The sequence below is a fragment of the Scyliorhinus canicula genome, chromosome 4, assembly GCF_902713615.1.
Source record: "Scyliorhinus canicula chromosome 4, sScyCan1.1, whole genome shotgun sequence".
Taxonomy (NCBI): Eukaryota; Metazoa; Chordata; class Chondrichthyes; order Carcharhiniformes; family Scyliorhinidae; genus Scyliorhinus; species Scyliorhinus canicula.
Window position 1 is genome coordinate 22,320,676 of NC_052149.1, and position 23,314 is coordinate 22,343,989.

Here is a 23,314-nt window from a genome sequence, read left to right on the forward strand (position 1 = left end):
CACTGTCGCACGACCAGGACCACACCAGGGTGGGCATGGCAAGTACCTCAAAGGCAACTTCTGCGCCACCGGTGGCGGGGTCATCCATCACCACTTATGTGGGGGTGGCAGCCTCTAGATCTTCCGTGGCCCTCTCTCCATTCCGCCTGCTAACCAGGCGCTTAGGGGTCAATTGTTATGCCCACCATGACCGTCGCGTTGTGCACATGCGCAATGGCCGGGGTCATCGGCCATTGGCCGCCTTGCGATGTACGGTAAGTTTGTGTTTTTCCTGTGGGCCGAGCGAGCGGTCCACCTCTTCCTGGAAAGGGGACTCACAGTGGGCGGGACACAAGACAAAATCAAAAGAAAACAAAAACTGGTGGCTGACACTGGAGGCGTGGGTTTAGCCTGAGCAGGTACCAGCTGCTGCCTGTCGAGGGGTAGCTGCTGTGGGATCTGAGCGCTCTCCATCTTGTGCAGGTTCCCTTGAGACTTGCTAGGCCTTGGCTCCAGATGTGGGGATCTACCTATAACTGTATCCAAACCTCACGCGAGGGTGGGTTTGCTCCTTGGGAATGGCAAATATTAGTGAGCAAGTTGCCCAGATTCTCTGTGTGTGTGCCTGTGTGTGTGCCTGTGTGTGTGCCTGTGTGCGTGCGTGTGCCTGTGTGCCTGTGTGCGTGCGTGTGCCTGTGTGCGTGCGTGTGCCTGTGTGCGTGCGTGTGCCTGTGTGCGTGCGTGTGCCTGTGTGCGTGCGTGTGCCTGTGTGCGTGCGTGTGCCTGTGTGCGTGCGTGTGCCTGTGTGCGTGCGTGTGCCTGTGTGCGTGCGTGTGCCTGTGTGCGTGCGTGTGCCTGTGTGCGTGTGTGTGCCTGTGTGCGTGCGTGTGCCTGTGTGCGTGCGTGTGCCTGTGTGCGTGCGTGTGCCTGTGTGCGTGCGTGTGCCTGTGTGCGTGCGTGTGCCTGTGTGCGTGCGTGTGCCTGTGTGCGTGCGTGCGTGCCTGTGTGCGTGCCTGCGTGCGTGCGTGCCTGCGTGCGTGCGTGCGTGCGTGCCTGCGTGCGTGCGTGCCTGCGTGCGTGCGTGCCTGTGTGCGTGCGTGCCTGTGTGCGTGCGTGCCTGTGTGCGTGCGTGCCTGTGTGCGTGCGTGCCTGTGTGCGTGCGTGCCTGTGTGCGTGCGTGCCTGTGTGCGTGCGTGTGCCTGTGTGCGCCTGCGCGTGTTTGTGACTCTGGCCGTGCACGTGTGCGTCTCTGACCGTGCGTGCGTGTCTCTGGCTGCGTGTGCGCGCGTCTGTCTCTGGCTGTGTCTGTCTCTGGCTGTGTCTGTCTCTGGCTGTGTCTGTCTCTGGCTGTGTCTGTCTCTGGCTGTGTCTGTCTCTGGCTGTCTCTGTCTCTGGCTGTCTCTGTCTCTGGCTGTCTCTGTCTCTGGCTGTCTCTGTCTCTGGCTGTGTCTGTCTCTGTCTCTGGCTGTGTCTGTCTCTGTCTCTGGCTGTGTCTGTCTCTGTCTCTGGCTGTGTCTGTCTCTGTCTCTGGCTGTGTCTGTCTCTGGCTGTGTCTGTCTCTGGCTGTGTCTGTCTCTGGCTGTGTCTGTCTCTGTGTCTGTCTCTGGCTGTGTCTGTCTCTGGCTGTGTCTGTCTCTGGCTGTGTCTGTCTCTGGCTGTGTCTGTCTCTGGCTGTGTCTGTCTCTGGCTGTGTCTGTCTCTGGCTGTGTCTGTCTCTGGCTGTGTCTGTCTCTGGCTGTGTCTGTCTCTGGCTGTGTCTGTCTCTGGCTGTGTCTGTCTCTGGCTGTGTCTGTCTCTGGCTGTGTCTGTCTCTGTCTGTGTCTGTCTCTGTCTGTCTCTGGCTGTGTCTGTCTCTGGCTGTGTCTGTCTCTGGCTGTGTCTGTCTCTGGCTGTGTCTGTCTCTGGCTGTGTCTGTCTCTGGCTGTGTCTGTCTCTGGCTGTGTCTGTCTCTGGCTGTGTCTGTCTCTGGCTGTGTCTGTCTCTGGCTGTGTCTGTCTCTGGCTGTGTCTGTCTCTGGCTGTGTCTGTCTCTGGCTGTGTCTGTCTCTGGCTGTGTGTGTCTCTGGCTGTGTCTGTCTCTGGCTGTGTCTGTCTCTGGCTGTGTCTGTCTCTGGCTGTGTCTGTCTCTGGCTGTGTCTGTCTCTGGCTGTGTCTGTCTCTGGCTGTGTCTGTCTCTGGCTGTGTCTGTCTCTGGCTGTGTCTGTCTCTGGCTGTGTCTGTCTCTGGCTGTGTCTGTCTCTGGCTGTGTCTGTCTCTGGCTGTGTCTGTCTCTGGCTGTGTCTGTCTCTGGCTGTGTCTGTCTCTGGCTGTGTCTGTCTCTGGCTGTGTCTGTCTCTGGCTGTGTCTGTCTCTGGCTGTGTCTGTCTCTGGCTGTCTCTGGCTGTCTCTGGCTGTCTCTGTCTCTGGCTGTCTCTGGCTGTGTGTGTCTCTGGCTGTCTCTGTGTGTGTCTCTGGCTGTGTGTGTGTGTGTCTCTGGCTGTGTGTGTGTGTGTGTCTCTGGCTGTGTGTGTGTGTGTCTCTGGCTGTGTGTGTGTGTGTGTCTGGCTGTGTGTGTGTGTGTGTCTGGCTGTGTGTGTGTGTGTGTGTGTCTCTGGCTGTGTGTGTGTGTGTGTGTGTCTCTGGCTGTGTGTGTGTGTGTGTCTCTGGCTGTGTGTGTGTGTGTGTCTCTGGCTGTGTGTGTGTGTGTCTGTCTCTGGCTGTGTGTGTGTGTCTGTCTCTGGCTGTGTGTGTGTGTGTGTCTGTCTCTGGCTGTGTGTGTGTGTGTCTGTCTCTGGCTGTGTGTGTGTGTGTCTGTCTCTGGCTGTGTGTGTGTGTGTCTGTCTCTGGCTGTGTGTGTGTGTGTCTGTCTCTGGCTGTGTGTGTGTGTGTCTGTCTCTGGCTGTGTGTGTGTGTGTCTGTCTCTGGCTGTGTGTGTGTGTGTCTGTCTCTGGCTGTGTGTGTGTGTGTCTGTCTCTGGCTGTGTGTGTGTGTGTCTGTCTCTGGCTGTGTGTGTGTGTGTCTGTCTCTGGCTGTGTGTGTGTGTGCCTGTCTCTGGCTGTGTGTGTGTGTGCCTGTCTCTGGCTGTGTGTGTGTGCCTGTCTCTGGCTGTGTGTGTGTGTGTCTGTCTCTGGCTGTGTGTGTGTGTGTCTGTCTCTGGCTGTGTGTGTGTGTGTCTGTCTCTGGCTGTGTGTGTGTGTGTCTGTCTCTGGCTGTGTGTGTGTGTGTCTGTCTCTGGCTGTGTGTGTGTGTGTCTGTCTCTGGCTGTGTGTGTGTGTGTCTGTCTCTGGCTGTGTGTGTGTGTGTCTGTCTCTGGCTGTGTGTGTGTGTGTCTGTCTCTGGCTGTGTGTGTGTGTGTCTGTCTCTGGCTGTGTGTGTGTGTGTCTGTCTCTGGCTGTGTGTGTGTGTCTGTCTCTGGCGTGTGTGTGTCTGTCTGGCTGTGTGTGTGTGTGTCTGTCTCTGGCTGTGTGTGTGTGTGTCTGTCTCTGGCTGTGTGTGTGTGTGTCTGTCTCTGGCTGTGTGTGTGTGTGTCTGTCTCTGGCTGTGTGTGTGTGTGTCTGTCTCTGGCTGTGTGTGTGTGTGTCTGTCTCTGGCTGTGTGTGTGTGTGTCTGTCTCTGGCTGTGTGTGTGTGTGTCTGTCTCTGGCTGTGTGTGTGTGTGTCTGTCTCTGGCTGTGTGTGTGTGTGTCTGTCTCTGGCTGTGTGTGTGTGTGTCTGTCTCTGGCTGTGTGTGTGTGTGTCTGTCTCTGGCTGTGTGTGTGTGTGTCTGTCTCTGGCTGTGAGTGTGTGTGTCTGTCTCTGGCTGTGAGTGTGTGTGTCTGTCTCTGGCTGTGAATTTGGAATTATGCTGGTAACATTTTCTCCTTTGTGGGGAATTTTGGTGATGTCAATGTGATCAAATTTAATTGGGTATATGGTGACTTTTAAAGATGTCCAGTGATTTACAATGGACTATAGTACCAATTTTCTTTCTTGAATTGCTTCATTTTGAATTACCTATTGCAGTTGATGATGCTACTTTCCTGATGGACAAAGACACTACGGGAGCAGGTAACTCATCTGTCCACAAGCAATCTCCCTCCCGTCAAAACCAGAAGACACCAGTGTCCTCGGTTCACTTGTCATTGCAGGATGGACCAAAAGGAAAAAGACCTGTGTGCAAGTTTGTGGAAGGGCAGGATGTCCTAGCCAGGTGGTCAGATGGCTTGTTTTACCTTGGAATAGTCAAAAAGGTAAATTAGTGTGCTTTTATTTGACGGTCTAAAGCAGGAAGTACATTATTTTGCAGCATTGTTGGGTCATGTGGATGACTCGTGTGGATTAGGTAAAATAAGTCATTCTCGCATTGAGCAGGAGAGTGTGTCCAAATCCAACGTCATTGTTTACTTTTCTGGGCGGCATGGTTGCGCAGTGGTTAGCACTGCTGCCTCAAGGCACCGAGGTTCCAGGTTTGCTCCCGGCCCATGGTCACTGTCTGTGTAGAGTTTGCACAATCTCCCCGTGTCTGCGTGGTTACACCCCCACAACCCAAAAAGATGTGCAGGGTAGGTGGATCGGTCATGCTAAATTGCCCCTTAATTGGAAAAACATAATTGGATACTCTATATTTTTAAAAAATTGTTTTTGTATTCCATGTTTATTGTAAAAACATTTCCAACATCAAAGGAATTCAGAGTGTTGGCAACAAATGTGCAGGCTATTCCAGTTGACGAGCATTTACAAAAAAAGGTGGCCGGACATGAAGAAATTTGAGCAATAAAAATTAATCCCATCCTAAATGTGTACATAAATTGGCATGCTCCCTGCTTTCTCCATTGGATTCAGCTGGTGCTCTCCTGTGGTTTTTTAGCATCACCTCGGCGTTGTGAGGCAGCAGTGCTAACCACTGTGCCACCGTGCTGCCCAACCCAAAGTATATATGTAAGAGTAGAAAATAACTTCCCCAGTGTTTTGAGGACAAAATATTGGACGGTTTCAGACCAGGCACTAATCATCCCTGCATTAAAGTACAGTCACATGATCGGATGACTTGCATTAGTGGCCAGTTTTGTAAAACATTAGCTTGCTCATCGAAACATTTATCCATCAACCAATGATGGTTATTTACTTTTTGAAATGTTTTAAATAGTATTTTGTGTTGTTTGTTTTACTTTGAGTTCTGATTGTAAAAGTAAAAATTGATCCTTTTTATATATTTTTAAATATATTTATTAAAATATTTAATCATCCAAAACCATTAACCAAAGTTACATAATCAAAGAACAGACTAACAAGCAAAAGCACATATTAACTTAATCCCAAAAAACTAAACTAAACCCTCGAACAGGTGATGGTGACTAGCTCTCTGAAACGGAAATGAATGGCTGCCATTTTATGAACCCTTATACCGACCCTCTAATGGAATACGTAACCGTCTCGAAATGGAAGAACGATATAAGGTCACCCAACCAAGCCGAGGCACTGGGCGGAGTAGGAGACCTCCTCCGAAGCGGAACTTATCTCTGGGATATTAATGATGTGAAGGCGAGGACACCCGACTTCAAGCTCGTCTGAAGCACCGGTGAATCTAATACCCCAAAAATGGCGACCAGCGGACATGGTTCCAAATCAACATTGAGTATTTCCGACATGGTGTTGAGGAAAGAGACCAAAAATGTTAATGACTTGGGACAAGACCAGAATATAAGTGTGGTTAGCCAGCCCCCAAGAACAGGGTTCACACTTGTTCTCCACTCCAGAGAAAAATCCACTTATCCTCGCTTTAGTCAGATGTGCCTTGTGCACCACCTTGAATTGGATTAGACTTTGTCAAGCATATGCAGATGTGGAGTTGACCCTGTGAAGGGTCTCACTCCATACCTCATCATCCAGAATGGGAGCCAACTCGCCCTCCCATTTCGCCCTCGCCTCCCTCAATGGAGCTGACTCCGCTGAGAGGATTTGGCCGTACATGCCCGAAATAGCCCCCACCACCAGCCCCGGCCAAAAACAAAATCCTTTTCAACAGGGAAGAGGTTGGTGCCGAGGGAAAGCCTCGCATGAAAAATTGTGAATCTGGAAGTATCTGTGTTGGAACTCTTGTTTAGTTTCTTCTAATAGTCAATTGGTTGATTGGAGGTGTCGAAAATGCAACTTTATTGCTAATTATTCACTTTAATACACTTGCATAAGAACTGAATCAAAACTTAGAAACAAAATATCAAACTATGCATAAACAGGTCAAATATGTGGCACAAGAAAAGCATTCAACATAAAAGCATGAATAAATCACTTTTTAAAACAAATAGAACGATGATTCAAGAGTTCAGGAACAAGACCTTGACCTCGTGGTCCTAATTTTAAGATAATCCTTGTCTATGGTCTAATCCCTCATTTACTCTGATTTCTAATTCTCAGCTGAGACCTGATTTGTTCGAATGGATGTCTGTTACTTGGAGGATGATTTATTAATCAAACATTGGCAATTACTTAAGATTAACTGGCTTCCATCAAAGTTAGCTACATGCAGTCTCATGAAAATAGGTTTCTCATGCCACCGCTGGCCGTGGACCTTACTATAACTAATTAGTTGGTACATTCTTATTGCTGAATGCACTGAAATACAATAGTCAATTCATTATATGAAACATTCACTGAAACAATGTCTAAATTTTCACAGTCAAGACACTAGAGTTCAATAGTTAATTCATTATCTGAAACAATTACTGTACTCTGAGTCAGGACACTTTTAATAATTTCACTCTTTTGCTATGCAGTCAATTAGCACCTTAAACCATGGATAAATCAATAATCTATCAATCTGAAAAGACTGGAACCAGACAATTGGAATTTCTCCGTCAGCTCCTTAAAACTGGCAAAGCTTTCCTCGAACAGCTCTTCCCCTCCCATGACTTGTAGTCGAGCACAAACCTGGCAGAAAAAGATGGTTATTGCAGATGGGGGCTAGCAAAGACACGGAACAGAGCTTAGAATGCTGTCTGAATTGCTTCCAGATTTGCAGGATGGACACCACCACTGGGTTCGGGGAAAATTTTACTCGAGAGGCAATAATGTGCTTAATCTTGCACTAAGGCTAGAAACAGTGCAGGAGTTTGCTTCCAGTTGTCCCCATATGGAACCAGGATCTCTGAACCATAACACTAAACCTTATGAATATTGGCTGCCCAATGGTAAAACAATAAATTGGTAGAGCTAAGTCCCCTCACTGCCTATCTCTCTGGAGCAAATACTCACAGATCCTTGGAGTCTTACCCGCCCAAATACAGGAGGGCATTAATTTATTGACTTGGACAAAAAAGGACTTTGGGAGAAAGATGGGGAAGAAAAAGAAAAAAAAAATCTCGGGCGTATGTACATTTTAATTCTCTGACGCTACCTGCCAAGGACAGGGGAAGGTTATCCCACCTCTGTTGGACTTGACACTGTCAGCCAGCCTAGTATAATTTACTTTATGAAACGAGGCCCAATTGTGGGCCACCTGGACCTCCAGATAACGAGAGCTAACCTTGGCAAGGCGAAAAGGTAACGTCCCTGTGGAATCCATTTGAGCCTGTGGAATTCATTACCACAGGAAGTAGTTGATGCTAAAACATTGAATATACTCAAGAGGCAGCTAGATATAGCACTTGGGGAGAATGGGATCAAAGGCTATGGGGTGAAAGCAGGATTAGGCTATTGAGTTGGATGATCAGCCATGATCGTGATAAATGGCGGATCAGCCTCGAAGGGCTAAAAGACCTCCTCCTGCTCCTATCTTCTATTTATCTATGTCCCCAGTTGGGCTCCTCTCCCTGGGTGCTTGATCGGGTAGCATTCGCTCTTGTCCAGGTTTAACTTGTACCCAGAGAAGGAGCCAAAGCTCTTAAACAGCTTCATCCACAGAGGGTACTGGGTCCGTAAGAAACAAAATAGGTCATCCATGTAAAACGAAACCTGATGCTCCACCCCTCCCTGATTTATCCCCTTCCACTTAACAAAGGACATCAGCGCTATAACAAGTTCTAATGCCAAGGCAAACAGGAGTGGAGATGGTGGACACCCCTGTCTCGTGCCCCTATTAAACAGGAAGTGGCCAGGTTATTCGTACGAACACTAGCAGTAGAGGCCATGTATAGTAATCAAATCCAGGAGATAAACTTGTCCAAACCTCCCAAGAATCTCAAACAGATATTCTCACTCCACTATGAAACGCCCTTTCGGCATCTAGAAAACCAATCCCCTCTGGTTCAAGTACCAAAGAGGGGAAAAGGACAATGTTTAGTAGGTGGCTGACAATTGACAACCCTTATCAAAGCCTGCCTGATTTTGGCAAGTAACTTAATGTCCGCGCTCAAGAGTGAAATGGGTTGCTACGACCCACACTTGCTTGGATCTTTATCTTTCTTGAGAATCAAGAAAACAGGCCTCAGTGAGCCCGGGGATTAGGAATCATTAAACATATCCAGAATTAAAGGTACCAACTCAATGGGGAAGTCACCCAGGCCATGGGCTTTACCAGTCTGCATCAACCTAGTATATTTCATAATTTCGCCTGATCCCGACGGGGATTCCAACTCCTTGCTCTCTGCCCCTCCACAGTTGGGATGGGTAAACTGTCCAAAAAGTCAGCCATGACCGATCCCTCACCCAGAGGCTCCGATTTATGGAGATACAGTCAGAACGATTCAAAAGCCACATTGACCTGAGGAGGGGTGGAAGCCAGACTTTCTGGGAGTTATGTACCTGTATGATCTCCTGGTGAGCTAAGAGGAAACTCCCCATATTCTTAAAACCTATCCCTCGAGGGTTGCAGCTGGCCCACCGCTCAGACCGTGGACAGTAATTCGAAATTGTGTCTGCAGATATTTCCTACTTTCCAACAACTATGGGGTTTGGGCAAGTAAGTACTAGTGGTCCACCTCAGAAATGGAGCCCACCAGCCTCTGCTGCTCAGCCCTCACTGTCTTCATGTACACTTTATAGGAGATAATATTCCCCCTGAGGACCACCCTAAGAGCTTCCCAGTGTTGAAGTTGGTATTGACTTACTTTTATTATAAGTTGTATATTCCCCAATGGAGATGCACTGACAAAAGTTTTGTGTGGGCTAATAATGTTGTGTCCAATCTCCATGGCGTATGCTGGGAGGGACCTGACTAGCGTCAACAACAAATTGCGGGGCATGGTCCGAAATCACTATCACCGAGTAACCAACCGCCATCACAAAAGGGAGGAGAGACGAATCCACTACCAAAAAAAATCGATCCACAAGTATGCCTGTTGCACATGTGAAGAAAAATGAATTTTGTTTATCATCTGGGTGCAAAAAGCGTGACAATTTGAACGGTTTGACTACTGGACCGATTCTCAAAATCATTCACCTTGGCCTTCAGCTTATTCGCTTCAGCCCACCAGAGACATCTCCGCTACTAGTAGCGATCTGATCACAGTCTCGAAAGGGCCACTTCGAAGTCTTTTATCATGGCTGCATGGGCGTTTACGGTTTTGTTGTTCTTCTGAACTACTCTGATGAGGGCCAAGGCATCCTCCATTGTTTTGCGGAGGCTCTCCCACACAACTCGCGAGTACTTTGCGAATTCTTTCGCCACGGTACTAGACAGCATCTCAGCCGTTAGTGGAGTGACCGGAGTCCCAGGGGCTGCCTCCACCATCTTTTCTGCCATGAGCTCTGATTCTGTCGACAAACTTCTACTGTTTGCTTTTTTCCCTCTGGCTTTCCTGGACATTTCACCTAAATAGGATCCTTATACCATTAATTCAGTGGGTTTTCAAAAGAAAATATCTCCTTAAACTAAGAGTAAAAAGTGCAGATCTCTAGCGAGAGCCAACTCGTACACATCTTCCCCATACGATCAGTTTTGCCGTGTTCCTTAAATCTTTGACTCAGGAACGAATTCTCCATGCTGCATTTGAGTGTAAAAATGAAGATAGAGTTGAAATGCTGCAGGCTATTTTTGTCGTCTTCAAGCGAGCACTTTGGGGTGTGTTGTGCAGGAAATCTAGTCTGATAGAATCAACTTATACATTTTGGTTTAAAAAAACAACTGAAGTTCTTTCTCATTTTAATTAAAGGTGGACATACAGAAAGAGAACTGCTTTGTCATCTTTGAAGACAGTTCAAAATCCTGGGTATTGTGGAAAGATATACAGACTGGTAAGTATTACAAAAAAAAAATCCTGATGCAACAAATTTGGCTGTGGTTGGGGAGTCAAATGTTTGTGTACTGACACTACAAATGTTGAAGAATGGCAAGTTTCTGCTTATAACAATTGATCTAATATTTTAATTGTGATCCTAAATGTGGATAAGGGCAGCACTTTAGCACAGTGGGTAGCACTGTTGCTTCACAGCTCCAGGGTCCCATGTTCGATTCCCGGCTTGGGTCACTGTCTGTGCGGAGTCTGCACATTCTCCTGTGTCTGAGTGGGTTTCCTCCGGGTGCGCCAGTTTCCTCCCACAAGTCCCGAAAGACGTGCTGTTAGGTAATTTGGACATTCTGAAATCTCAGTCAGTGTACCCGTACAGGCCCCATAATGTGACGACTAGGGGCTTTTCACAGTAACTTCATTGCAGTGTTAATGTATGCCTACTTGTGACAATAAAGATTATTATTATGTCTAAGGTAGCTTGCAAAGTTACAGTTTAGCATACAAATGCGACAAGATTGACCCAAAAAACGGAATTGAAAATCAGGACTTGATTCTCTTCAATAAAAAGAGAAAATGCAAGATAAATTCTGCAGGTCTGGCAGAAACTGTGGAGAGGGAAACATAGTTAATATTTTGAGTACATATGACTATTATTCCTATTATATAGTTGGGAGGGAGGGTGGGGCAGAATAGAAGGTTAGAGGAGCTGAGGAGATATTGACAAAGGTGTCATGAATGCAACAGAAAGGGGATGATAATAGTAGCATTAAGCACTGAAGAATTGCCGATAGAGGCATGAGGTTAAGATAGCAGAATGTGTTTATAGGAGAACAAAGGCCAGTGTTCATTGGAAGCAAAACAAGTCAGGTGGCTAGGGGGAACGATGTGCATTGGGACAAACCGAGGAAACAAAAAGGGGGTCAAGGTGGAAGGGAATGTTCACGGTCTACAATTGTTGAAGTCGATATTGGGTTCAGAAGGATGTAACGTGCCCAATGGAAGTCGATATTGGGTTCAGAAGGATGTAACGTGCCCAATGGAAAGACGTGTTGTTTCACCAGTTTGTGTTGCGCTTTACTGAGCATTGCAGCAAATTGAGGACAGCATGTCAGGGGGCAGCACGGTAGCATGGTGGTTAGCATAAATGCTTCACAGCTCCAGGGTCCCAGGTTCGATTCCCGGCTGGGTCACTGTCTGTGCGGAGTCTGCACTCCTGCCCGTGTGTGCGTGGGTTTCCTCCGGGTGCTCCGGTTTCCTCCCACAGTCCAAAGATGTGCGGGTTAGGTGGATTGGCCATGCTAAATTGCCCGTAGTGTCCTAAAAAGTAAGGTTGGGGGGGTTGTTGGGTTACGGGTATAGGGTGGATACGTGGGTTTGAGTAGGGTGATCATTGCTCGGCACAACATCGAGGGCCGAAGGGCCTGTTCTGTGCTGTACTGTTCTATGTTCTACATGTGGGCATGATAGCAAAATGCTAAGTTAAAATGGCAAGTGACAGGAAGATTGCTGTTATGCTTGTGGACTGAGTGAAGGTGTTCCTCAAAGCTGTCACCCAATCTACATTTAGCCATCCCAATGTAACGAAGACCGCATTGAGAGCAGTGAATACAATAGACCAATCTAAAGGAGGTGAGTGAAATGTTGCTTCACTTTAAAGTGGTGTTTAGGCCCTTGGACAGTGAGAAGCGAGGGAGTAAAGGGGCAGGTGTTGCGGTGCTATGAGAATGGGTGAAGGGGTGGGGCGATGGAGTGGACCAGGGTGCCTGGAGGGGGTGGTCCCTGCGGAAGGCTGACGAGGGCTGGTAGACAAAGATATGTTTAACGATAACAGAAAGAATGCCGAAGTTGGCGGAAATGGCAGAGGATGATCCTTTGAATGCGGAGGCTGTTGGGGTGTAAAGTGAGGACAAGAGAGACCCTGTCACGGTTCTGTGAGGGAGGGGTGAGGGCAGAGATGTGGGAGATGGGTCGGAAACGGTTGAGTGCCCTGTTGACCACAGTGGGAGGGATCTTCAGTTGAAAAAAGCTGGCATATGAGAAGTGCTGTTTCCGAAGGTGGCATCATCAGAACAGGTAGAGACTAAGAAACTGGGAGATTGGAATGATGTCCTTACAGGAAGCGGGGTGTGAAGAGCTGTCGATGAGGTAGCTGTGGAAATGGATGGTTTGTAATGTATATTGATAGTTAGTCTATCCCCAAAAATGGATACAGAAAGCTCAAGAAAGGCAAGTGTTGGCGATGGAGCATGTGAAGGTGAGAGGTGTGTGGAAAATGGAAGCAAAATCGAGACATTGTTCCAGGTCCAGACAAGATAATGACTTGACACCGATGTAGTCATTGATGTAAAGGAAAAGAGTTGTGGGAATAGGATCATAACAAGAAATGTTGCACATAACCCACAAAAGGACCAGCATAACTGGGGCCCATGCAGATGCCCTTTGCCACACCTTTATTTGCAGGACATGAAACAAGTTAAAGGAGAAATTGTTGAGTGCGAACAAGTTTAGTGAGGCAGAGGAGAGTAGTGGTAGGTGGGGATTGTTTGGGCTTCTGCTAAGGAAGAAATGAAGTGTCCCGAGACCCTCCTGCTGGGAATTGAACAAAGAACAATACAGCACAGCAACTGGCCCTTTGGCCCTCCAAGCCTGTACTGACCATGGTACCAACTTTGGCCAAAATCCTCAGCACTTCCTCGTGCCATATCCCTCTATACCCATCCTATCCATGTATTTATCAAGATGCCTTTTGAACTCTGTTCATGTCTCTGTTTCCACAACCTCCCCAGGCAGCACTTTGCAGGCACTCGCCACCCTTTGTGTAAAAAAAAAACCCACCTGCCCCTCAGATCTCCTCTAAACTTTGCCCCACGGACCTTAAACCTATGCCCCCTCGTGACTGACCCATCCAGCCTGGGGAAAAAGTGCCTGCCCATCCACTCCATGCCCCTCATAATCTTCTAGAATTCTATCAGGTCGCCCCCTCAACCTCCGTCGCCCTAATGAAAACAGTCCAAGTCTATTCAGCCTCTCCGCATAGCTAACACCTTCCAGACCAGGCAAAACCCTGGTAAACCTCCTCTGCACCCTGGGTACACAATATTCCAAGTGCGGCCGTACCAAAGTTCTATACAACTGTAGCATGACTTACCAGTTTTTATACTTGATACCCTGTCCAATGAAGGCAAGTATTCCATATGAAATATAATGGGATTGGACATCCGTAATGAAGAGAAGTAAAATGGTTAGGGCCGGGAAACTGGGAATAGAACATACAGTGCAGAAGCAGGCCACTCGACCCATCGAGTCTGCACCGACCCACTTAAGCCCTCACTTCCACCTTATCCCCGTAACCCAATAACCCCATCTAACCTTTTTGGTCACTAAGGGCAATTTACCATGGCCAATCCACCTAACCTGCACGTCTTTGGACTGTGGGAGGAAACCAGAGCACCCGGAGGAAACCCACACAGACATGGGGAGAATGTGCAGACTCCGCACAGACAGTGACCCAGCGGGGAATCGAACCTGGGACCCTGGTGCTGTGAAGCCATAGTGCTATCCACTTGTGCTACCGTGCTGCCCAAATGGTTGATGTAACATAATATCAGGAATCACACATGTAGATGGGAATGGCTTGGACCAGGGGAGTGAGAACAGAGGCAAGATAGGAAGATACGAGTTCAGTGTGGCAGGACTGGGATGGGTCTGCCAGGACAGACCTGTTTCTGGATTTTAGTACGGAGGTAGAAGCAGGCTGTTCAGCGTTGGGGACTAAAAGCTGTGGATGGAACATCTTTGGTGGAGGCGAGGTCAGTGACAGTGAAAATGAAAAGAAAATCGCTTATTGTCACAAGTATGCTTCAAATGGAGTTACTGTGAAAAGCCCCCAGTCGCCACATTCCGGCACCTGTTCGGGGAGGCTGGTATGGGAATTGAATCATGCTGCTGGCCTGCCTTGGTCTGCTTTAAAAGCCAGTGATTTAGCCCAGTGAGCTAAACCAGTCCTGGAAACCGTGGCTTGATGTTTGGTGGAGAGGTCTTGGTTCAGGGAGAGGTTGGAGGAAGTGTCGGAGAGTTGGCACGCAACCTATGCGAGGTAAAGGTCAGTACTTTGGACAACAACAGCACCACCTTTTTGGTAGGTTTGATTTTAAAAAGTCAGGGTTGGACTTGAGAGAACAGAGTGCAGCAAGTTCAGAAGGTGATAGGTTGGAGTGGATAAGAGGAGCAGAGAAATTGAGGTGGTTGAGGTTGTGCCGACAGTTAGAACATAGAACGATACAGCGCAGTACAGGCCCTTCGGCCCTCGATGTTGCACCGACATGGAAAAAAAAACTAAAGGCCATCTAACCTACACTATGCCCTTATCATCCATATGCTTATCCAATAAACTTTTAAATGCCCTCAATGTTGGCGAGTTCACTACTGTTGCAGGTAGGGCATTCCACGGCCTCACCACTCTTTGCGTAAAAAACCCACCTCTGATCTCTGTCCTATATCTATTACCCCTCAATTTAAGGCTCTGTCCCCTCGTGCTAGCCACCTCCATCCGCGGGAGAAGGCTCTCACTGTCCACCCTATCTAACCCTCTGATCATTTTGTATGCCTCTATTAAGTCACCTCTTAACCTTCTTCTCTCTAACGAAAACAACCTCAAGTCCATCAGCCTTTCCTCATAAGATTTTCCCTCCATACCAGGCAACATCCTGGTAAATCTCCTCTGCAACCGTTCCAAAGCTTCCACGTCCTTCCTATAATGAGGCGACCAGAACTGTACGCAATACTCCAAATGCGGCCGTACTAGAGTTTTGTACAACTGCAACATGACCTCATGGCTCCGGAACTCAATCCCTCTACCAATAAAGGCCAACACACCATAGGCCTTCTTCACAACCCTATCAACCTGGGTGGCAACTTTCAGGGATCTATGTACATGGACACCGAGATCCCTCTGCTCATCCACACTACCAAGAATTTTACCATTAGCCAAATATTCCGCATTCCTGTTATTCTTTCCAAAGTGAATCACCTCACACTTCTCCACATTAAACTCCATTTGCCACCTCTCAGCCCAGCTCTGCAGCTTATCTATGTCCCTCTGTAACCTGCAACATCCTTCCGCACTGTCTACAACTCCACCGACTTTAGTGTCGTCTGCAAATTTAGTCACCCATCCTTCTGCGCCCTCCTCTAGGTCATTTATAAAAATGACAAACAGCAACGGCCCCAGAACAGATCCTTGTGGTACGCCACTCGTAACTGAACTCCATTCTGATCATTTCCCATCAACTACCACTCTCTGTCTTCTTTCAACTAGCCAATTTCTGATCCACATCTCTAAATCATCCTCAACCCCCAGCCTCCGTATTTTCTGCAATAGCCGACCGTGGGGAATCTTATCAAACGCTTTACTGAAATCCATATACACCACATCAACTGCTCTACCCTCGTCTACCTGTTCAGTCACCTTCTTAAAGAACTCGATAAGGTTTGTGAGGCATGACCTACCCTTCACAAAACCATGCTGACTATCCCTAATCATATTATTCCTATCTAGATGATTATAAATCGTATCTTTTATAATCCTCTCCAAGACTTTACCCACCACAGACGTTAGGCTCACCGGCCTATAGTTACCGGGGTTATCTCTACAATGAGTCTTGACGAAAAGATGAAGAGCAGACAGGGTAAACATTCCCCTTTTGTTTCTTGCTTCTTTTTCCTACAAATCACACCGCCCTCTTCCCCACAAGACCACCTGTCTGGTTTTGCTTTAATTGAGCACTAGCCTTTGTTCTCCTGTTAACGCATTCTGCAATCTTACTGTATGCCATTGTCAGCACTTCTTTAGTCCCTAATGCTACCATTAACACCCCCTTCTCTTGAGTCCATGACATCTTTCAATTTCTCCTTGGCTCTGACCTATCCTTGACCTCTTCTGCCGTACCTCCTCCACCAACCTAATCCATTATATTTCTACTTCTCTTCAGTTTTGAGGAAGAGTCATATGGACGTAAAACGTTAACTCTTTGTTTCCCTCTCCACAGATGATGCCAGATTTAATGTGTTTATCCAGCATTTAATTTGATTTATTTATTGTCACATGTACTAAAGTACAGTGAAAAGTATTTTTCTGCAGCCAAGGAAACGTACACAGTAGACAAAAAAACATAGTAGATAGTTACCGTGAATGCAAAAAAGTACACTGAGAAATAATCCGTTACAGTATGGAGCACGGGCAAAATGACAAAGTAAATATGACATAAGCAAGAGCAGCATATAGTGTCTTATAGGGAACAGATCAATCTGAGGGAGAGTTGTTGAGTCTGATAACTCTGGGGAAGAAGCTGTTCCTAAGTCTGGATGTCTGTGTCTTCAGACTTCTGTATCTTTTGCCTGATGGAAGGGTCTGGAAGAGAGCATAGCCTGGGTGCGAGGGATCTCTGACAATGCTGTCTGCCTTCCTGAGACAGCGGGAGGTGTAGATAAAATCAATGGGAGGGTGGCAAATTTGTGTAATGAATTGGGCTGTTCACCACATTCTGCAGTTTCTTGTGATCTTGGACCGAGCTGTTGCCATACCAGGCTGTGATGCAGCCGGATAGGATGCTCTCTATCGCACATCTGTAGAAGTTTGTGAGAGTTGATGCAGACATGCCAAATTTCTTTAGCTTCCGTAGGAATTAGAGATGTTGTTGGGCTTTCTTTATTGTTGCATCAACGTGAGTGCACCAAGAATCTGTTGGTGATGGTGACCCCCAGGAACATAAAGCTTTCGATCACTTCCATTTCGGAACCATTGATGTAGACAGGGGCGTGTGTCATACTACACTTCGTGAATACAATGGTCAGTTCCTTAGTTTTTATGACATTCAGAGAGATTGTTTTCGGTACACCATGCAACCAAGTGATCTACCATCCTTCTGAAGCCTGATTTGTTGTTGTGATTTTCTGTTTTTATTTCAGATTTCCAATATCTAGAGTATTTTGTTATTTTATTTAATTTTCTCACCTTGCCTCTTCAGCAAGCAGTATCTTTACAGTAGTCTTAGTTACTACTTAGGCAGACCCTCAGGGTTGAAGATGACTGACTTCAGCTCTGGTTTGAGTTCTGAGATGGCTGATGAGTCTGATGCCTGATCTGAAAATCCTGCAATATTTGGGGCAGATGCTGTTTGAAAGATTGGGTGGATGTGATGTTTGGAGGTTTGTGCGCCAACGCCTTCTGTGTGTTCCCAACTAAATGTCTGTGTGTTAGGTGTCATCCTGGACAAATTTTCTTAATTTTGGTTGATCACAAGCCAGGGACTCCAGGGGTCATCCTCTGCTGACTCCAGCAAGGATGTTTGAGGACATCATAGAATCCCTACAATGCTGAAGGTGGCCAATTGGTCCATCGAGTCTACACCGACCATTCAAAGGAGCTCCCTACCAGGGCCCACGTACCCACCCTATCCCTGTAACCCCACCTAATGTTTTGGACACTAAGGGGCAATTTAGTATGGCCAATCCACTTAACCTGCACATCTTTGGATTGTGGGAGGAAACTGGAGCACCTGGAGAGAACCCATGCAAACACTGGGAACCGTACAAAATCCACACATCACCCGAGGTTGGAATTGAATCTGGGTCCCTGGTGCTGTGAGGCAGCAGTGCTAACCACTGTGCCACCATGCCGCCCTAAAGCATTTCTGCTGTCCTCTCGGGAGTCTCCTGCTGCAACAGAATTCCAAGTACAATAGTTGTTTCTGGTGTCAAGCATACAAATAATATCTCCCACCCAGCGGAGCTTGTTTGAGCGATCAGTGCCTTGCTAGGGGGAATGTTGGCTTTGGAGCGGACATTGCTGTTGGACTGCCTCTCTTTTCGCTGGATTGAGAGAAGGCACCATTGATTGTTCTTCTGCAGTGCTCTGCGACGCCTACCATCGGTTGTCCAGGTCTTCGAAGCATAGGGGAGAGCAGGGATCACTGCTGATCGGTAAAGAATGGCCTTGGATTTGAGATCCTGATCCTCAATACTCTTCCTCAATCAGCTGAAGGCTGAGCTGGCACATTACAGGTGATGGTGAATTTTGTCATGTTTGTCTACTTTCGTCAAGAGGGACACTTGTACAAAAATGGTCCACATTTTCCAAGAGCTTGCTGCTGATCTTAATCTCCACGGGACGGTGTTGTGATATGGGAGCTGATTGGAAGAAGACCTTAGTTTCCTGGGTGTTCAGTGAAAGGATCCCTTTCTCAAATTCTCCGGAGAAGAAGTGACAGTGATATGGAGCCCCATATTTGAGTTAACGCCATGGTCCGACACCCTGCTGGCGGAGTGAACAAGTTCCACGCCACATGCCAGCGGGAGCGTGGAAATAAATGACCCGCTTGCAGGCCTGGCGCCTTTGCTTCGCCCTCTCTGTTCCCGCGGCCGGGTACCACTTAAGTGAGGTTCAATCGTGGCCCTACTTGTGGTCTCGACAATCATGGGAACATGTCCCTTTGGCGCAATGATCGCCACGCCAGGGTCAGGATGGTCGACACCATCCGAGCCTCGAATCCCCACTGACCTGGCGCCAGGATCGTCCTTGGTCCTTAGCTCTGTGAGGCAGCAGCGCTACCACTGCGCCACCATGCTGCCCTGAGTGGAGATAAATTTACAGGAATTTAATTGTACAGGAAACTGAAAATCAAATCTACTCTGATGTATATTCCAAGGTACTTGGGCGGCTGGAGAGCCATTAGAGAGCAGTCCAGACATGGGCAGTGGGAAACATTACAGGTGTAATACTTACCTTGCAGCTTCACGTGTCCATTCCTTGAAGGAGAGCAGCTGTGCTTGCGTCTTGTTCCTACAGTCTTACTATCTGCAAGCCACTTATAGCTTTCCAGTAGTGGCTTGTGATTGACAGCTTGTAAACATCATCTGCAGCTTTGATCAATTCATATACTTTCATGCTTCAGTGGTCTAAGTGGTGAAATCCCAATATTTGTAAACATTGAACACATCAAAGAGAAGTGAGTGCATTGAAATCAGACGCTTGAGTGATTGAAATGCACAGTGCAACTTGCACTATGGACACTTCCTTTAACAATAATCTTTTATTATTGTCACAAGTAGGCTTACATTAACAATGCAATGAAGTTACTGTGAAAATTCCCTGGTCGCCACACTCCGGCATCTGTTCAGGTACATAGAGAATTCAAAATGTCCAAATTACCTAACAGCACGTCTTGTGGGAGGATACCGGAGCACCCGAAGGAATCTCACACAGACACACGGAGAACATGCAGAGTCCGCACACAGTGACCCAAGCGTGAATTGAACCCGGAACCCTGGCGCTGTGAAGCAACAGTGCTAACCACTGTGCTGCCTGTGTACGTTTTTATCTCAGTTTTCTGTACAATTTTAGGCACCGACTCCTGTAAATTTATCTCCACTCACGGCAGCATGGTGGCGCAGTGGTTAGCACTGCTGCCTCATTCGGCCAAGGACCCGAGTCCGATTCTGGCCCCAGATCACTGACCATGTGGAGTGTGCACATTCTCACCATGTCTGCGTGGGTCTCCCCCCACAACCCAAAGATGTGCAGGGTGGGTGGATTGGCCATGCTAAATTCCCCCTTAATTGTGAAGATAAATTAAAATTAATGCCGATTCCTATCATCTGTTTTTTGGTAACAAACAGCACTGGTCTAGAAGAAGTAGGTATTGCGGGGTGGGTTTGTAAAATCAAATTTTTATGGGGTTGGAGTGGTGGGGGGTGTTGAAAAAAATCAACAAGGGTTGCATAATTTCTAGTGGGTGCACTAGGGATAACCGTCAGCAGTGGTAGATTCTTTATCACTCCCTTCATCTCAATTATTGAGCATCACCAATTTGTTTTTTATCCTGCTTGGCCAGTCCTGTTTTAAAAGTTTTTAAAAATCAGAATTGTTACAACAAATTCTTGAGTATTATATTGTTGGCCTGAATAGTGAATACTGGGTGGAGCTTTGATTTTCGTGGAGTTACTGCGCTTAAACACAGGAAGGGGACAGAAACACAGTCAACTGTTCTGCTTAATATTCAATTTTTTTGTTGGTATTAACTTTGCATTTTTGTGTTCTACAAATTATTGATCATTTTGAATTTATTCTGCAGTAAAATAAAATCCCCAGTTGTCAAGAGTAGAGGGTATTTTGAGCAGGAAGAATCATTGGCCTAATGAGGCCTCTATTGGTAGTTCAATTCCCTCATGGTCAAGTTTAGGATCTTCATCCCTCTTAAATGATCATATTTGGCAACTGTTGCTACTTTGACACTTGCACTTTTTTATAGAGAGGTGATGAGAAAGCATGAACAGAACTTCCACGCTGATGCTATTTTCATCTTTCACCCTTACCCACCTGATATTGTCACAGGGCTAGGTTATACTTCTCGATCCATGATTTAATGCTCCCAAAAGCCTTTCAAAACTTGCCAAATTGTAGCAGTTACAATTCCAGATGGCAGCTGCTTGGATGATGGAAAGTAATCCCTGAAGAAGTTCAAATATTTGGGGATGTTTTAAATGTTAGATCTGCCCATGACTAATAATATCATAAACTTTAAAAACGTTTTTATTTAGTCAAATTGAGATTAGTACCTAGTCATTTGAGAAGGAGCTCAATTGACAGAAGGCAAATTGACAAAAGGCAAGTTGTATAAGATTGTTGAGGTAGCTTTACTGTAGAAACATTAAATGGTGATTCTTGAAATATGGACATGGTGCTTTTAATATTCAAAGTATATTTCTATGTACGTTTCACACCAGGAGCAAGTGGGAGTGGAGAGATGGTTTGCACAATATGCCAAGAGGAGTACTCCGAGGTACCCAATGAAATGGTTATTTGTGACAAGTGTGGACAAGGTAAATTGAAATTTGAAATTAAATTTTTCTGAATTTTAAAAGCAAACTTTTAAACAATGAAGTATTACAACACTAATTTTAACAATAGGTTACCATCAGAAATGTCACATGCCTAACATAGACTCCAGTGTGATTGCATCAGATGCCAAGTGGCTGTGTCGCCAATGTGTCTTTGCTACTACCACAAAGGTACAGTACAACAACCTGAAGTATAATCCGTGCAATAGAAAGGTGGTATGCGAAAGATGGTGCTTGTGTGTGTCTTATTTGAAGTACTTGGATTCAGACGGGAGAAAAATTAAAATAATTCAAGTTAAGATTGTCAGTTATGTAATTAAACATTTTGAAGTCACAAAATTGCTTTTTTTATTTGCATTGTAGAGGGGTGGTGCTCTTAAGAAAGGACCAAATGCTAAAGCTCTGCAAGTCATGAAGCAGACGTTGCCATACCAGTTGGAGGATCTTCAGTGGGATGTAGGCCACAAAACTAATCACGAACAGTGTTATTGTTACTGTGGAGGCCCTGGAGAGTAAGTTAAACATTTTGTGGTTTAGATGTTGCTTGATTAGGCTTTGTAGTCAACTGGGAATATAGTGTTTTGGTTTTTTTTTTGAGCTTACCTGTCCTGTATGAAGGGGAGCCTTTCCTTTTTTAAGCTTAGCAAATTCAGTGTGCTCAGTTACTCACTGCCACAGCAAAGAGTGAGCAAGCATTTCTCAGATTTGCAAAGTGATGCTCTGCAGTGCAACAATATATTCCAGCAATGCCTACATTTCAAATTTACTTCATTTGCTGTAAAGTGCTTTTGCATGTTTGTGAAAAGTGCCATGTAAGTGCCTATTTTTTTCTCAATGGTCTTTTAAATAGAAGAAAATATATCTCGTTTAAACACAGTAAACATTGTATTATCCGGCATTTTGCCAACTGGAATTCTCAATTAACCAGAATTTCTGATGTTCCCCTGATATACATTATCATTTTACCAACTGGAAGCTATTACAAAGTTATCCAGAACCTGTACTTGTATACTGTTTTGGGTACTTTAAGTTGCAATGAACTGTTGAAGATTAGAGGGAAAAAGAATAATGTTCTTCCTGAGTGTTACATATTCATGCACGTACTTTAGGTATTATATTTCATTGGTAATTGGAACTCTCAGTTAACCGACATTTCTGATTAACTGGCACCCATTCCCCATGCATGCGAGATAAGTGATGGGTGGCACGGTAGCACTTTAGTTAGCCCTGTTGCTTCACAGCGCCAAAGTCCCAGGTTCGATTCCCGGCTTGGGTCACTGTCTTTGCGGAGTCTGCACAATATCCCCATGTCTGCATGGGTTTCCTCCGGGACCCAAAAGTCCCAAAAGACGTGCTGTTAGGTAATTTTGACATTCTGAACTCTCCCTCTGTGTACCTGAACAGGTGCTGGACTGTGGCGACTGGGGGATTTTCACAATAACTTAATTGCAGTTTTTAATGTCTTGTGATAATAATAATAAAGATTATTTAAGAAAAGTTTACTTTATAGTGAATTGAAATGAAAATGCTATGTTCAACAAAAGCAACCCTTTTGCCAGTTTCAGCTCTTGTTTCTGATTTCTTGCTTGGTATTACTCTGAACTGAGTTCATAAACTCGCTGTTGTGTTTTGCAGCAGGAAATATTTTTCCAGTATAATCATTTGTAATATAGGGGGACACAGCGGTCAGTTTGCACAGGACAGTCTTGTAAATAGCAACAAACTTTATTTTTTGGAATACTGGATAAAGGGTACCAGAAAAACTCCACCCTATAGTCTTTGGACACTGCCTAGTAATGTTTTCTGTCCATCTGAAGTGACTGGTTCAGTCAGTTTAACTTTTCAGTAAAAAGCCACCAGCCTCAACAGTGCAACACTGAAGTGTCAATCTTGAACATGTGCTTGAGTTGAGTTTGAGCTGAGTGAAAGTTGACGGTCCAATTTTGTCGGTCGGCAACTTGGAGAACCATATGGAACCAAGTGGGGCGAATCTCATCTGCCTTTCCAGGTTCCATTAGTGAACAAGGCTGTCCAGTTCAACAATGCACTCGACCACCACAAACCTACCGCTTTCAGACATAGTCTTAGCAGGTAGTGTAATTGTTTCCAAACATCATGGAGTCATAGATGTTTACAGCATGGAAACAGGCCCTTTGGCCCAGCTTGTCCATGCTGCCCAGTTTCTATCACTAAGCTAGTCCCACTTTCCCACATTTGGCACATTTCCCTCTATACCCACCCTGTAACTGTGTAATTGTTTTTTAAAGGAAACAAAGTCCTCGCCTCTACCACTGCCTCTGGCAGCTTGTTCAAAATG

The 23,314-nt window shown here is 46.2% G+C and overlaps 1 protein-coding gene across 4 annotated transcripts in view; it reads left to right on the forward strand.

Annotated features, from left to right (window-relative positions):
- mtf2 (metal response element binding transcription factor 2) overlaps window positions 1–23,314 on the forward strand; it is a 63,365-nt gene that overhangs the window by 1,936 nt on the left and 38,115 nt on the right. For 3 of the 4 annotated variants that reach the window (XM_038793845.1, XM_038793847.1, XM_038793846.1), the window contains exons 2-6: window positions 3,959–4,185; window positions 10,024–10,105; window positions 20,884–20,979; window positions 21,068–21,168; window positions 21,361–21,509. In XM_038793845.1, coding sequence (XP_038649773.1) covers window positions 3,979–4,185; window positions 10,024–10,105; window positions 20,884–20,979; window positions 21,068–21,168; window positions 21,361–21,509 — 635 coding nt within the window. In that variant the 5' untranslated portion in view covers window positions 3,959–3,978. Of the gene's footprint in view, window positions 1–3,958; window positions 4,186–10,023; window positions 10,106–18,009; window positions 18,163–20,883; window positions 20,980–21,067; window positions 21,169–21,360; window positions 21,510–23,314 lie in introns of those variants that run through there. The other variant, XM_038793848.1, reaches the window with a different exon arrangement.